This window comes from Mastacembelus armatus, chromosome 13 (assembly GCF_900324485.2).
Source record: "Mastacembelus armatus chromosome 13, fMasArm1.2, whole genome shotgun sequence".
NCBI lineage: Eukaryota > Metazoa > Chordata > Actinopteri > Synbranchiformes > Mastacembelidae > Mastacembelus > Mastacembelus armatus.
The window spans coordinates 21344636-21360584 of record NC_046645.1 but is presented as its reverse complement, the minus strand read 5'-3'; the positions used below and the strand labels follow the sequence as shown (position 1 = coordinate 21360584).

General features: G+C 39.8%; 1 protein-coding gene and 2 long non-coding RNA genes across 3 annotated transcripts; 2 read left to right on the top strand and 1 right to left on the bottom strand.

Moving 5' to 3' along the window:
• The first annotated feature begins 5604 nt into the window (after nucleotides 1–5604).
• LOC113125634 (uncharacterized) lies at nucleotides 5605–8754 on the top strand. Its single transcript, XR_003295168.1, has 2 exons — nucleotides 5605–5784; nucleotides 8531–8754. It is a non-coding gene; the product is annotated as an uncharacterized LOC113125634 (long non-coding RNA).
• On the bottom strand, nucleotides 5838–13442 carry nek3 (NIMA related kinase 3). Its single transcript, XM_026299215.2, has 13 exons — nucleotides 12747–13442; nucleotides 12384–12477; nucleotides 12170–12267; nucleotides 11990–12073; nucleotides 11592–11659; nucleotides 11419–11475; nucleotides 10058–10112; nucleotides 9631–9831; nucleotides 9297–9411; nucleotides 8991–9134; nucleotides 8770–8889; nucleotides 8515–8632; nucleotides 5838–7688 (listed from the first exon to the last, which is right to left on the bottom strand). The coding sequence occupies exons 1-13, from the start codon at nucleotides 12861–12863 to the stop codon at nucleotides 7622–7624; spliced, it is 1338 nt and encodes a 445-aa protein (XP_026155000.1). The 5' UTR covers nucleotides 12864–13442; the 3' UTR covers nucleotides 5838–7621.
• On the top strand, nucleotides 12665–14857 carry LOC113125635 (uncharacterized). Its single transcript, XR_003295169.1, has 4 exons — nucleotides 12665–12709; nucleotides 12801–12847; nucleotides 14439–14561; nucleotides 14660–14857. It is a non-coding gene; the product is annotated as an uncharacterized LOC113125635 (long non-coding RNA).
• Nucleotides 14858–15949: the final 1092 nt, after the last annotated feature.

The following is a 15949-nucleotide window of genomic DNA, read 5'->3' as shown; positions in this document are numbered from 1 at the left end:
AGGGCAGGCACAGAGAGGGACAAACAAATACACAAAGGAAATCACAGCTTAAAAGCAGTTAAGATAGGCACATTGATAATCTTAACATTTTAAATTCCATTTTTGCATCTAGGTCAAATAAAGGGAAGTAAGTGCAGGTCTTACTGAAAATTTCCAGTCAGTCAGAAAATTTACCAGTGCTTTCCTCATATATGAAGATATATGTAACTAGAAGTTTTTCAATTCTTGATGTGTTACGAGCATGTAATGTCAAGAACATGAAGTAGTCTGTAGACTAAAGTCCGATGGTTTTATGAGCTTACTGCATCAGGAATTGAATCCCTCATGTGAGCCCAGCAGGCTCCTTTGCATACACAGAACTTATCTAATCACGCTGACCTCTGCTTCCCAGCAGGCTGCTGGGTGAAAAAACACAGACACTGTGCTGCTTGTCATCGCATGCATTCAGTTCTACACTGCTCTGGTTGATTCCAGGAAACATGCATCAAAGTATCATGTATCGATGAAGTGAGGATCTGGGAAATTTGAATGTGAAGAAAATGACACTTTCAAACTATTAAAACCTTGTACCTTTATTATTATTTTAGTCAAATAAGGTTTGACATCCAAAAGTCATATAAATGTACTTAATTAAACAGTTATGGATACATCATATGAATAATCTTAAGTGACTGCCTGAATCATCAATGGTCAAAACAGAAACAGAACCACAATGTTTTGGCTGAGAATCAGGGTCATCACAGGCACTGCCATCCGGTAAGTATCTTAGTGGAGACAAAAACAAGTCTGGATGTAGCCTTTAACTTGTTAACAGTTCCCCTGTGGTAATTGCAGCGTGTCCTCTCTAATGAATGTCTTACTAACTGTTTTGAAGTTCTGTCAGGCCCAGCTGACCGGTGATCCTCAGCTGTGTTGAGAACTGATGTCAGGAGTAATGTCTGCTGAGGTATTGACAGGGACCTCCTTATGTGTGGGCTTTCAGAGAAGAGGAGGTTGGATGGGGTAGGGTGAGACCTCATATTCACTCCACAGCTCTGGATCACATGGCAAGGGATCCGCCTATCCAGTAAATGAATCTAGGAGCGATGAGAGTCTCAAGAGAAGATAATCAGCCATTCTCTGCTTGGCTAACAGGATACATTTAGGGGGAAATGGCTGTTATTAACCAGATGCGGTTGGTACTGATTTAGATATTTGCACTTTTTTCCTATAATTACACCACAGTCACCACTACCTCGTCTCTGGTATTTAAAGTCCAACTTTAGTTTTGTGGTAAACAGGTATTATTATCATTCTATAAAAAGTTTATCACCCTCTAGGGAAGGCATATTACTTGCTTGCAAGACAGCTTTCCTGACTGGGATGGAGAAAGCAATAAAACACACAATGCAAGAAACAGAAGTTAAGTAATCATTTGTCAGGATGTGGTTTGACAGAAAAGAAAGCTCTTGCTTGTGCTACCACAAGAGCCTCACTCATTCTAAAATCAGAGGCACCACTGAACTAATGACTAGTGATGGGATGAGCTCAGTGTCTGCAAAGAGAGAGGTAAACTAAATAGCTTCCACAACCAGTCACGTGTAATCCTCCTTATTTCCTGGTCACCTCAAACCATAAACAGGTCTTGTCAATTCCTGGAGGAGTTATTTAACCAAGTCAGGCCCTGATTACATAACATTTTTGGAATGCAACAAAAAGCATAGGCAGCATTTTGATAGAGCACTCCTTTCAGTGTGGCGCTGTGGTGTTGCAGTGTTAAACACAGGAGCTCAGATGTTATCAGCAAGGTAGTCAGGAAATGAAGTTGGGAAATAAATGTAATTTTACTCATATTTGATAAAGCACATGTGCACAGTGCCATCATTGTTCTTCTCCTAAGATGAGTCTATACCTTTAGGCAACAATTCAGAGCTTGTTGGTGCCTGAAAACTGTGACTGGAGCATGTGTGACATTGGTATACCAGCCAAGTACCTCCCTGTGAAATTGCACAGATCTGACATATGATGACTCATGGAGGAAGACTGCTCTGTGGCGCAAGCTGAGAAATTTTATGAGTGGATTGGTCTGAATTTAATCAGTATTGGGTATAAGGTCAATTTAGTCAATTGTATATGTGTGGGGGTGTGCAGGATTTTAAATGTGGAAATACCTCAGAAATATATCTTCAGTTTATGTGTTAAACCAAAAAGCCACAAGTCCCAGCATGAAAATGATCCTCGTGGGAAGAGAGGTTAACAGTTCTATGAGTCCTGCTGGGAAGTCCCATACACACTCATTCACATATTTATACATCTAGACACACACCGTTGCACTCATGCACTTGGGTTGACAGATTCATTTTCTGAAAACACGCCTGTACAATGCACTGTGGGTTGTCTCTAACTCTAATGCGTGTACAATAGATGCACGTGAGCTACAACAGGCAGGGATAGGCTCCCTCCCTCAGGTAGGCCATCCCATCTTCAGTCTGAGTGTTTCAGCCTGACTGAAGAGAATTACAGTCTGTTGGAGAAAAAAAATGTAATTATCAGGTGTGTCCTTCTTGATGGGACTCTGGAAACTCCTAGGGTTTTAAACAATGTGACCACTTTAATCCTCTGTTACAGCTACAGCTTCTAACTGGTGAGAACAGGCCATGGTGTGGATGACAGTCTCATGAGAGAAAGGTCACAGGGTCGAATCCCACAACAACCACATGTTCTTCATATCCTGTCAAAGTATCTTTGTAATAAATAATTATGAAAAGTGTAATAATGTTGTAAAATGTCTTCAAGAAAAGTGTAATGTTGTAATAAACTGCTGAATTTAACATCACCTTATTACATTCAAAAGTATTAGTAGTTTGTTATAAAGACTTCAAAAGTTAATTTGTTTATTGATCAATATTTTATGAAGATGTTATTATTAAATTAGTTAAAGAGCCTGTTTTGAATAGGAATTAAGTGATTAATGAAATCATTTAGTTTAGTTTTTTCCACTAACAGATTTAATTTTGAACCAATCCAGAGCGACACATGGCTATGTTATAAGTTGCTACCTTATTATTACTCCTCGGCTTGAACTGTAGCTCTTGAACATTGCTGAATCTTTATTTGTACGTTGGCTAAAAGTTAAAGAAATACCTCAAATCTAAACTGAACTCTTCAGTAATTAAAGCATTGATCAGAAAAACTTGTAATGAATTCTGACACAGCAGCTCCACTGACACCCAGGGTGCTGTAAAATTACAGCACAGATGAAGAAACAAACATTCATAGCACAGTACAAACACACATAAAGGATGGCCCTCACAGGTCCGCCTGAAGGTCACTGTGTTCCCCATGAGGAATTTCCACAGAGCCTCTCAGACCACACAATATTTCCCCTCTCTTCTTCAGAATTCAGCCTCCTATAAAAACAGATAATCACTTTTAAATTTCCAGATGTGGTTATCATCCTGCTCAGTCCCTTCTTGTCTGAAAGCCACATTTCTTACTAAAAATTAACTCAGCAAATTCTTGTTTTTAAAGAACGATGTACCTTCTTTGTAAGAATAGTGCATGTTCCTAACCAAACCTAAAAATAGTATGCTCAAAATACAACGTCCACATCCTTTGGGTCCTGAAGTGACACCTAATTTATTGACACTGTGGTGCTAGGGTGGGAAGGACGTGGCTCATTGATACCCCTGAGGTTATCTGCATCACCCTACAACAAACCACAAAAAAGGTGGCCCATATAGCAGGCAGATAGGACCAAGGGAATTCCATAGAACACAAAGGTACTAATAAGCATGTAAAGCATGAAAATCTCTTTGTGATTTGTGATAATAATATATTGGTTATGCTGCTTGTTTTCCATACGCAACACTAAACAGCATGTTTGTTGGAATTGACTGTGTGAAATGTTTCCATTATATGTGCTTAGAAAGTCCAACTAAGAGAGGGAGACAGTATGTGACATGAGATATTTGTCTATATAAATATAAGTAGAGCCATGAAGTGATAAAAAGGCAAGAGCAAGATTTTCTATTAACTTCTATTATAATTATTTATTATTATTAAATTAGTAAGAAAGAAAGAAGAAACAAATTTACTGCCACTGATGTCACACAATTTACAATTTGATGTTACAATTTAAACTTACACCTAGGATTAAAAATAAAAAAATATAAGATTCAAACATTTTAAATACACCTAAATGGAACAATGCTCTCTTACAATTTGCAAAGCATCTGATTTCAGTTAATTGTATATAAGATTGTTGAAACTCTTGGTTGCTATTGAGCTATTACTGGGTCAGAGAAGGAATGATGAAGGGACAGGCCAGCAGAGACTGTGACCCCGCCTAAAGGTGGACAGGTTCCTGTCAGACACAAGCAAGAAACACATCTAACTGCAACTGACCAACCAATCAGCACAGAGCCCACACTTTCCCTCTTCACATAAGATCCAAATTTAACTGTTCCTGACCTTTTTATTTTGAGCAGCTGATGAATTGCGCTGTTCCAGGACAAACCCTGCTTGGCCACACTATCTATTGTCTGATATAGCGCAACAAAACACTGGCAGCAGACAAAGGAGGGTCACTGCAGAGGGCATGAAATAATCATAACAATGACAGCTTCCATATTTATAGTTGCAAAGAAACTCCCAGCAGCAGTGCCTAAGTGCTTTGTTATTAACAGGAAGACCTACTCCCTCTGAAGAATAATCAACACTTCTCTTTACTGGGTGACTCATAGTAACAGGTTTTACAATTCCTTTCAATGTGTAACGGATACCAGTCAGGCCTCAAATGCAGAAATTTTCTTTATCTGAACATCAAGAAAAACATGAAATGTGGAAACTAAGGTTAACTTAGTTTGTTCTAAATAACTGAAAAGAGGACTTTTCAAGAATGACAGAGATCACTGGGTCATTTTGCATCTGCAGGGTTCTTCCTGAGTGAAGCTGGGGGTCTTTAGAAAGCAGGCCACAATAACAGCCACTGAGACAGGCAGACAAAAAGGACACAGAAATTGTCACAGATAACAAGCGTTGATATTCCATCAAAGATCATGACAGAAGCTGAGGGTCAACAGGTCGAGGTGTGTGGACAATCTCCCAAAAAGACAAACTGATAGACCTTTTGTGCATCATTAGTAAGACGGGAAGCTACGTGATTGTTTGCTATAAGGTCACCAGGATGAGCAGGAAGAAAATCAATGAAGCACTTCAGATTAGATGTCTGAGTCTGCCCCCAGGGATATAGATACAACCTCCCTGTGACTCTGAGTAGATATTGAAATATAGCAGTTTTAAAAGTGGGAATCAAAATGAGAAAATTAACTGAAAAAGACAGATGAAATGGCACATCAGTTTCCATCAGTTCTTTTCTTCCATCTTCTTGTTTTGCATCTGAGTTGCCCAGTTTGCTTGTGAGGTATGACACCAAAGCGTTGTGGTTTTGCATATACGACTGAAAACAAAAGGCAGATCACAGAGATACTTTCAAAGTTACTCAGTGGAACTGTTGCACATTTTCACTTCACCATCTATTCCACTCAGCAGCACTCAGTAAGATCATCACCATGATTCGAAATAAATGTTGCTTTCTCTTTCACCTAACACACAGTCACACAGTATAATAGTGTTGCACACATGCAGCAATTCATTAAAAGAGAAATTTCTTTTTTGACCCATTTTTGGCTATTGAGATACAACAGACACAACTTCACATCCTTCCTGCAAGAGGAAGCTCCTGTTCATCTGCTTCTTTGCCTCTGTACTCATAAACTGTTCAGTCAGGATTTTTCTATTCAGGTGAGGTCTTGCAGCCTTACAGAAACCACACCACAATTTACTAATTTGGGGGGGATATTTTTATTGCATTTATCATATCTTGGAATGGCAATATAAATTAACATTTAACTGCAGAAGACAACAGCCAAATAGTTTTCTGTTATCTTTGCTCTTGGGGTATTTAGACCTGTTGAAACCATTTTTTAAAATGAGAATTCCAAATTGCTCAATGCATAAGATCCTTTCATAGATAACATGATTAACATGATGTTTTAAGAGTGAAATATTTCATCAGAGTAAGAAAACAAACCAAAGAATCTGATCAGAAATTTGATTCCACTTTAAAATCCTTGATCGCTTTTGATGCAAAAAGGCTATTGATGCTTAGAAATAACAGATTAATGTCCCCTAATAACATGATCTTTATTATTTCATTTAAGTCCCCCACATGTTTCCATTAGCAGACTGAGTTAAAAAGACAGTCCGGTCTATTGTGGACACTTATTAGAGACCCTACTATCTGCAGGACACACAGCATGATGGTGATGTTGCTGAGCTATGCTGCACAACTTTATCTGTATTTCTACTGAAAAATGGACATCTTTGGAGGTACAAGGGGAAATACAACAAAAATAAAAATGCAGGGGGCTGGAGTCTCAGCAGGGAGGGGGATTCAGTGTGACTTCAAGATAAGGGACAAGCTGCAGCCCTGAGCTTCCTCAATAAAACACATCTTGGGCAGATATCTGGTAAAATGTATTCACATTCAGTGGAGTTCTCCCACCAGCCAATGGGAAGCTTCTGTTGCTGGAGGAACTTTGGCAGCAGGATAATCCATGTGTGGTGTGACTGTTGGTGAATCAGCACCATTATGGTTTTGTTGACTCAAGGGACTGTAGTATCTATATCCGGTTGAGCCCAAACTGCCATGGGTGAGGCTTGGCTTTTGTCTCAGTGATGTCTGCTTTATTCTATTTAGTTAAGCTTTTAATTTGGCAAAACAAAGAGAATAACAGGCTCTGCTTGTTCCCTTTATGTTATATGGTGCCAGCAACCAAGAATACACTCTTAGATTCACATACAGCAGAATGAGCTTCCACAAATTTATTTAATTACATCTTAATATAAAAAAATATTTCAACAAAGGTTTAAATGTATTTCAACCAAAATGTAGCTTTTATCACTCCTGCCTGCTGCACAGGGTTCACATCAATGATTACAACTCCACCTAGTGGTATAATCAAGATTTACTATAATAAAGACCAGCACAGACATCTGTCTGGTGTACACCATTGTGTTTACAACAAATTAAAAATAACACACCAGCTAAAGATACCAGATGTCTGGTTTGTTAGTGTCTCGCAATGAAAGCTAAAGAACAATGACTAAACATGTTTAGTCTAGTTTTGATATTGCAGAAAAAAGGGCATCAAAGGGTGGAAGCAGACTTGAAAATGGTCTGACCCCATGGAGACCCAGCTGCATTAAGGCTAATATTTCCTGATTCCCCAACAAGCCATATAGGAGCTTCCAGATGGCCTCAATCTATTTGGAATGTTATCATTGGTAACCAGAACAGTACACAGCAGCTGCTCAGCTCTAATCAGAGACAGACAACAAGCTGAACAGGATTCAGTTCAAAGTGTTAGTGTTTTGTTGCAACAAATCAAAAGTTAAATGTTTGTTTCAGTTTATGAAAATCAGTGCAGAACTCATTTGTAAGAGATGGTCCAACACACATCGCATGAACTGATTTTGGTTTGTGCACAATTAGTGTTTTAAACAAAGGTAAACATTAATAGTGACAGCCTGGTGATTGTGTAGGCTGTGATTGTGTAGGCTGTGATGGAGCCGCCCGTTAGTGTTCTGAAAACATGTTCTCCAATTCATCTATCCAGTCACATGGAGATTCTTCCTCAAAGTCTCTGTGAAGACAGGACACACAGTACATTTATACTTCCTTTTCATATAGTGGTTTCAAAAAATATTCAGACACTTTTCACTTTTTGCACACTTTGATTAGCCAAGACAGTGCTGGAGTGGCTAGAGGCCAATTCTCTGAGTGTCCCCGAAGGGTCCAGCCAAACCTCAGACTTTATTCACACAGAAAATCTGTGGAGAGACCTGAAGATGGCAGCTCAGACGCTTCCCATTCAATCTCATGGAGCTTGAGAGGATCTGCCAAGAATTGGATAAACCGCCCAAATCCAGGTGTTGAAGCTTTGAGGGGATTAACCAAGAAGACTGGAAGCTGCAATTGCTGGCAAAGGCTTTAAAGAAATGCTGAATAAAATGATCTGAATACCTTCCTAAAGGAGAAATTTCAGTTTTTGACTCATTGATTATTGAGTGTAGGTTGTCTGATGAGCAAAATTAAAATTAAAAATTAAAATTAAATCTACTGTGACACAAAATAACACGCAAAAAGTGCAGGCCTCTGAAGGCTTTTTAAAGCCAGTGTAAGATGCCAAATCCATCAATTAATTAAAAGATATTTATACAGAATGCCATGTACACATTAATGAGAATCATGTTAATTTTACCAGGTGCTGTCATGTTTAATTTTTTTCTAATGTGCTTAACATTCCCCTACTCTCTTCCTTGGCAGGCTATTATTCTATTACTTTCTTTCTTTCTTTTTTTAGCTTAACCCCCATACACATTAAAACCAACACAGACCTTTACATCTGTACATTATTTTTACACAGAGGGCTAAACCATGAACAATTACGGCAAATCACGGTTACTTACGTGTCCTCATCATCAGAGCGAGGCTGCAGGCGCTCCTCATCCATGGCCACTTCCGGCTCAAGACCATCAGTGTCGTCACGCTGCTGTTGGGAGAGGGGTCCCACCAGAGGGTCACCACCTGAAAACCACAAGCAACCTCCCTGACTGAAATGACTCCTTCAAGAAATATAAAAAACTGTAATTTCAATTTGTTTGTTATGCCTTACAGTAAGTGTTGTTCATTAAAAAAACATGAATTCAGATATTTCTACAGACCTCTGTTTATTAAAAAAGTGCTGAAGGCTCTGCTCAGCTGGGCCTTCTCCAACAGACTAAGAAGCCCCCGAGGAGGGTCCTTCTCCCATTGTCTCCTCTGCCTTCTGTCCTCTGACACCTCTGGAAAAACAAAGATACAACAGGTTGATGCTGTATTCCATTCTCGAAACGTTGCTAACTTTTACCTACATTTCACAAAATGCTAATGCTACAAACACAACCTTCATGATCCTGGCTGTTTGATGTCATGCTGTCAGATGAGGCAAGGCTGGCACTGGCTAACACCTGCAGCACAGTGTCTGATGGCTTCACTGCCCACTGCTTCCGGTGGCTGGGCTCTCTGCTTTCATAGTGACCCTCAGTGCCTGAGGTGAACAGTTCCAATTTTTTTGTTTTAATTCTTGCTTGAAAATAATGAAAATACTGACAACCACATGCAAGTTCATACCAGACTGATGTGGCTCTCTCAGAACTGCAGCAGCATATCCTTAACATGAATACATCATTAACACTGACATGGACTGTACCTTCAAATGTTGATGTTTTTATTAAACTCTTCTTTTCCAAGATATTAGCCACCTTCTGCCCCTCTTCTCTGTTCCATCGACCTGTACGCCTCCCTTGCTGCTCCTTCTCTATCACCTTTAAAAAATTCAAAGCAATGCAGTAAATCAAACCCAAAATACAAGCTCCACAGCCATCTGAAATAACAGCTGCATGTCAAAGGTCACCACAGCTGGGGAAACTGTGTAACTGGCAGTATGTTGTTATGGTGGATAGCCAGCCATAAAAACACTTCAGGCTCAACTGCTTTAGTGGCTGTCAGCATGCAGGGAGTTCATATGAACACTGTGTTTTTACCTGGGAAGGCAGATGTGAACGCAGCAGCCTGGAAACGCGGTGAGATGTTAGGATGGTATGCAGAGACGGCCTATCCTTTGGGTTTGTCTTAAACATTTGCTTGACCAAATACTGCAGCTCATAGGGCAGGTGCTTGGGGAGTGGAGGGTATGCACCCCGACACACCTTAAGAATCAGGCTCTTCCAGCTGGATGCTTGGAACTGGACACAAGAGTGAGATGTAAGGATCTCCAGGACAACAGACCACAATGCAACATCTGAGTCATAAAAAATACACAGGAGATAATCTAACTTATCTGACAATACTGAACCTCTAGAATTTCACAGTAATGCTTTGCAGTATATAAGATGAAAGAGAAGTATTTTATACAATGTTTCTTTAACACTCAAACCCGGAGTGCATGGAGAGAGGAGGGAGGGGAAGTACCGGATGTCGCAGGGTGCAGAGCTCATAGAGAACACAGCCCAGAGACCACACATCACTGCACAATTAAAAAAAACATAAGAGAGGCTTATTCACTCACACCAGACATTTGTCATGTACTGGCACACAGACACAGGACTGGTTAACCCACCCAGGAGTTACATAAGCACTTAGATGAGAACACACTGTCTTTAAAACGCCTCATCGCATTAACAGTCCAACATCCATGACTAGCTTATGAAAAGCGTTGTGTCCACAAGCTATTTTGAAGTAAACATGCACATTTAGGAAAGCACAGTGGATTAGTGGCTAGCATTTCTGCCTCACGGGAAGAATGTTCCTGTTTCAAAACCCAGAAGGGTCCTTTCTATGTTTGCACAAACAGTTTTCAAAATTCCTCTTGTTGGAAGTTTTAATATTTAAGGTTTTGGCTGTCATTGGGGGCAGCACGGTGGATGAGTGGTTAGCACTGTTGACAGCCCATCCATTCACCCATTTTCTATACCTGCTTATTCCTTAATCAGGGTCACAGGGATCAGCTGGAGCCTATCCCAGCTCTCTTTGGGTGAAAGGCAGGGGTCCACCCTGGACAGGTCCCCAGTCCATCACAGGGCCACATAGAGACAAACAACCTCACACACTCACACTCACTCCTATGGGCAATTTAGAGTCACCAATCAACCTGACATACATGTTTTTGGACTGTGGGAGGAAACCAGAGTACCTGGAGAAAACCCATGCAAGCACAGGGAGAACATGCAAACTCCACACAGAAAGGCCAGGTTGTGAACTCCAGACCTTCTTGCTGTGAGGCAACAGTGCTAACCACTGCTAACCACAAAACCTTAAATATTAAAACTTCCAACAAGCAGAGGAATTTTGAAAACTGTTTGTGCAATAGTAATATAAGCAAATCAAATACGTTATTTCTAGATTTGAGCAATGTGGCGCCTTCTCTCTGTACTGATCTAATCTTATTATATTTTGATATTTCTCTACATGTGGTTAATACCTCCAGTAGTGTTTGTACATATTCTTATTAACACAATCTGTAGCTACCTTACAAACATAAAGTGTAAAGCTTTCTTAAATGTACCAAAATATGTCTGAACACTGTCAGTATATGGCCCTTTGTTCTGTATTTTATGAATTACATATATTCATACAGCAGCATTTTTTAGATCTCATATGTGGTTGTTATAAAAGAGAAGGGTGTATTCTTTGTTTTATGTACTTAACACTTTCTGTAGCAATGACCCAATTTCCCCATATTTACACATATCCATGGTTATTAATGTTTCATTTTATTTACAGTTCATCATGTACCAAAAGCATGAACCAGATAAACAGACATAGTAACATACCTCTTATTGTTGTATGGCTTATTGTCCCAGATATATGAATGAGCATAAGCCCTTGAGCTACAACAAAATGACAAAAATGAGTGAATGTAAAAAAGTAACAGCAGTAAATTACACAAAGTGCATTGACTTAAAATGGCTAAATTGAAACTGCTGCCTCTCTTTTCTTTCTCTACCTGTTCAGAACACACGCTGAGCCAAAGTCACCAAGCTTGATTGTCCCATTATCTGTCAGGAAAATATTCTGGGCAAGGATATGAAGGAGAAGTGATGGCTTAACATCATGAAAGAATAAGAATGTAAGCATGGCTAAATGACAATATTAGCAGGAAATGTTATCTCTCTCAGCAATTTTATCATTGTTCATCTCACTCCACAGTGCTCACAATAATAAGATTCTAACAGGCAGCCAATAAAATAAATTACTGATTCAGAGAACAAACATAAAGATAATCTATTCTTCCTCTAGTTCCTAATCCCTGTTCTATCTATTGCAACAAATGTAAATGTAACATAAAGTAAAACCTAATAACTTAAATAAATTACTAACTGTCATGTCTAAAGATTACTGTACCTTGGACTTCAGATCTCTGTGCAAAACCCGTTTATCATGGATATGCTTTGCACCTGCACACATCTCAGCAAACCACTTCAAGACCTGGAGATTACAAAAAAGATTTTGATACACAATAAAAAAAGAAAACAGTGACACATAGTTGCGAGAACAGTGAGAATAGCAGGTAGTAAAGCCTACATCATCAACACTGAACTGTGTCGTTTTCTGTTGCTGGATCCTCTGGAGCAGGTCTCCTCCACTGCAGTACTCCATAACAATACACAGGAGGTCATCAGCTGTGCAAACACAATCACATTTCCTATTTTGCAATCTAAAAAATAATAACTGTATGTCACAAGAGTCCAAAATGGCCTGTAATTGGTTTTAAGGGGAGTGTTATGTGTATGAATACCTTCAAAGGCCTCCCTGAAGGCCACAATATTGGAATGTTTCATTCTGGAAAGCAGGATGGCTTCTCTCCTCCAATTCTCCAATTTAGACGAATTCTATAAAAATGCAAATACAAGTATTAATGAATTCTCCAGTATGCAAAACAATCTGCCTCCACATTTCTGCACGGGCAGCAGTCTGGTAGCTTATCAGCATATTACAAATTACAAAGATTCAAGCATGGGCTGTGAAGAGCCAGTCCATATATAAACGTCAGTGCAGCATATTTATAGACCTGCTGCACTGAGGGGATGCATCTCCAGGCCTGTTCCCCTTTCCACTACACAGGTGAGGATACAGCTGCTGTATATTTGAGTGCTGGTACCTTTGGCAGCTGGATTTCTTTGACCACATACTTCTTCTGATTGCTGTTACACAGAACTAGCAAAGCTCGACCAAAAGACCCTTCACCGATGACTTGGAGGGGTGAGTATGCCTCCATGGAGCTCCTTTAGAAACTACAGGACACAGCGAATGAAACAAAAGAACAAACTGAAGAGCCAGACACGGCGCTTTACATTGGGACGTTTTGTTGTAGTTCTTAGTGTTCACACTGAGACATTTACATCTTGTAGATAGAAAAATATCCACTACTTCTACTCGTGTTGTTTGTTTGATTGCCACTTCCGTGTTGATGTATGACGTCAGACCATGCGTATCTGTACTGCGCGTCGTGGCCACTAGATGGCGATAAATTATCATGTCTAAACCCGAAATGTCCCGTGTGTATGTTTACCACGGGACTGCAACTCAGCGCTCAGATAGCTCTTCAGCTCCACCTGGGGACCGTCCGTCTGTTTACTTGCGACAAATTCCGTCCCTCGTTCTCCGACATTCGCGGCCAATCGTCGTCCCTCCTGTCCGGCTTCTCCAGAAGTGTCAGCCAGTCGTCATCGCCCCCTGCCCAGTTTTTTCCAACACTGTCAGCCAATCCCTGCCCTAGCTTTCGCCATCTTTTGCCTAGCAACCAATGAGCCGAGAGCGTCAAGCAAAAAGTCCGCTGTGTTTGAATTGAGATACGGATTTGGATTAGTTTACATTGATTCAAGGAAACAATGTAAAACCACAGAACTCTTAGTGTTTTAGCTGTAGACAGTCAGCCACTGTAGCTGTTTGTGTCTGTGTTAGTCAGTGTTTGGTACCAGCCTGATAAAAACTGCAGCCGCTGTATTTATTACCGTGTTGTGACCGGTGTATATGTATAACCATTAATGTGCCACCTGAGAAATGATGATGTCTGTAGTGTCCAGCTTTCCGCTAACATAGATCTGAGGTTTCTCTGATCTGATGGTCAAAAACAAAGCAGAGCCATGATGTTATTTTAGCTGAAGCCTCAGTCTATTTACTGTAACGTCACAACGCTGCTAAATTATGCTGTTAAATTATATTCTCATGTTGTTTCAAGTCACATTGGGAATGAGATTTGTGTTGTATTGTCTAGTGCACCTGTTGTTACACAAGGTCTAACCTTAACTACAGTGTGTTTACTTCCTTCTAATACTCTAAATGTGACTGAGCTGAATCTAGTTGTGTTAAACAGCTGTACAGCTTCATGCCCCACACTGAGATGACATTTGTCACAACATGCTGATTTTCCAAAGTGCACTGGTGCATTTGTGTGTTACCAGAAACATTACAGACCCTGTGTTGTCAAAAACTATAATCAAACCGGGCAGTTGTAAGTCAAGCTTTTGTACCAGATGTTATGTTATTTTATTCAGCCTGGAAACAGACCAGCACATCAGCAAAATAAGTGTCATGATCTGTATCAGAAGGTAAAGCTGGACAGAGTGATATGAAGTGTAAAGATAAGTCATCTTAAAAGGGGACACATTCTTTTGATTTGCTATTAAACTATATTACAGACAGAAATGTCCGATGCAGCTGAGGGGACAGATGTCTCTGTTTGGAGACATGCAACTGTGGTTTCTATATAAAGAAGGTATCTGTATGTCACAAAACGATCATGCTTTCCTGTTGTGTTTTGTATGACTGATTCTTTTCTGTGCACCTGTAGCTTTCCAGCTCTGTCCCCCTTCCATCACACACACCACAACCAGGAACCTCAGTAGGACCCTCTTCTGCACAGACAGCAACACCCGGGCAGACACTGTACAGGTCCACTTTGACCTTGGCATCAGTAAGTATTGGTTATGTTTGTAGAGTTATGTAAAGGTTTATATTTTTCACATATTTCAAGAAATGACAACGTGCCACCTAAGGTTAGAGGTTTTGCAGGGTGTCATGGTGCCCCTCAGTGGTTCCTCTGATTCAACTGTGACGGCCCAGGTTGTTATAAAGACGCCGCCACCTGCTCCCAGACCCAGGAAATGTATTCAGATGGTCTCTCCTCTGTCTCTCCCTCCCTCTCCTGTGCTGGCAGCCACCTCGGCCTCCTCTTCCAGGACCCCCCAGCCATTACCCCCAGCAGTCCCAGAGCATCATCAGGTAGGTCTTTTTGCCGCAGGTTGTAGTGTGTCATGTGTGCGGTTTTTCTACTTGTTATGGTAGGATTACTTTTAATTTCCATTGTATTACTTTGTTCATCAGGCTGTGGATGAGCATGGTGTAGAGTGGACAGCTTAGCAAACTGCTCCTAAACTGGCCTGACGCTCAGCGACCAGCAGGCCACCACCATTGTGTCCCTCTGGCAGAATCTTCTGCCATACAATAAGCAGCATGTGGCAAATGCTGCTTGGTATATTATTATTATTATTATTGACATGAGTGAATGTGTTGTGCTATACAGTTGTAATGACAGTTTTTAGTGCCATTAAATTATTTATATTATTATATTACATTTTCAGATTATAATATTGTATATATTTATGTTCTATATTGATTTTAATAATTATTAATAATATTTTTAGATTGTAATAAAGTCTGGATTACATTTTTAAAGCATCTTTCAAGTGCTCTATATCTTAATATTACTTTTATTTAACACTGGGACTTTTTAAAAAATGAGTAAAATATTCAACTTATATAATAGTATACAATGACTAGAAAAACATTTAAAACGTAAAGTGATCCTTACTAATGCTAGTTACATATTAACACAATATGCAAGCATCCAGCAGCAAACTTTTAATGTCTGGTTGTAATAGAATAGATGTAATTGATATTTCTAGGGTTAATTATATGGAATTTCAAAGTTTAATGACACTTAGTAAGAGTTGGAATGAAACAAACACATGCTGCAGTTGAGGATTGAACTGCTAGCCTTTAGATCCATAACTCCCCCTCCTGAAGTGCAGCAAAGTGTTAAATTTTGGCTGAAATCTTACAATAACAATGAAAATTGCATCTGACAGCGTCAACTTGGTCAGGTGTTATGTAAGAGTAACAAAAACTCTGAATGAACTTTGTTTTCCTTCAAAATTTCCATTTTTTTCCTCATTTTCTCCTCTTCCACCTTCTTCCCCTTCTTTCCTCCTTTTTCCCACGCTCAGAAACACTATTGTTCCCCAGTTTAGGTGCAGTGGGTAGAGCAGCAGACTTTTAATCTGAGGGTCCCAGGTTTAAGTC

Coding starts and splice junctions, on each gene's coding strand:
- nek3 (XM_026299215.2), bottom strand. CDS start 12,863: ATGGAGGCATACTCACCCCTCCAAGTCATCGGTGAAGGGTCTTTTGGT. Junction 9,832..10,057: donor TCTGCACCCTGCGACATCCG/GTACTTCCCCTC, acceptor TCTTGTGTCCAG/TTCCAAGCATCCAGCTGGAA. Junction 9,412..9,630: donor GTTCACATCTGCCTTCCCAG/GTAAAAACACAG, acceptor AATTTTTTAAAG/GTGATAGAGAAGGAGCAGCA.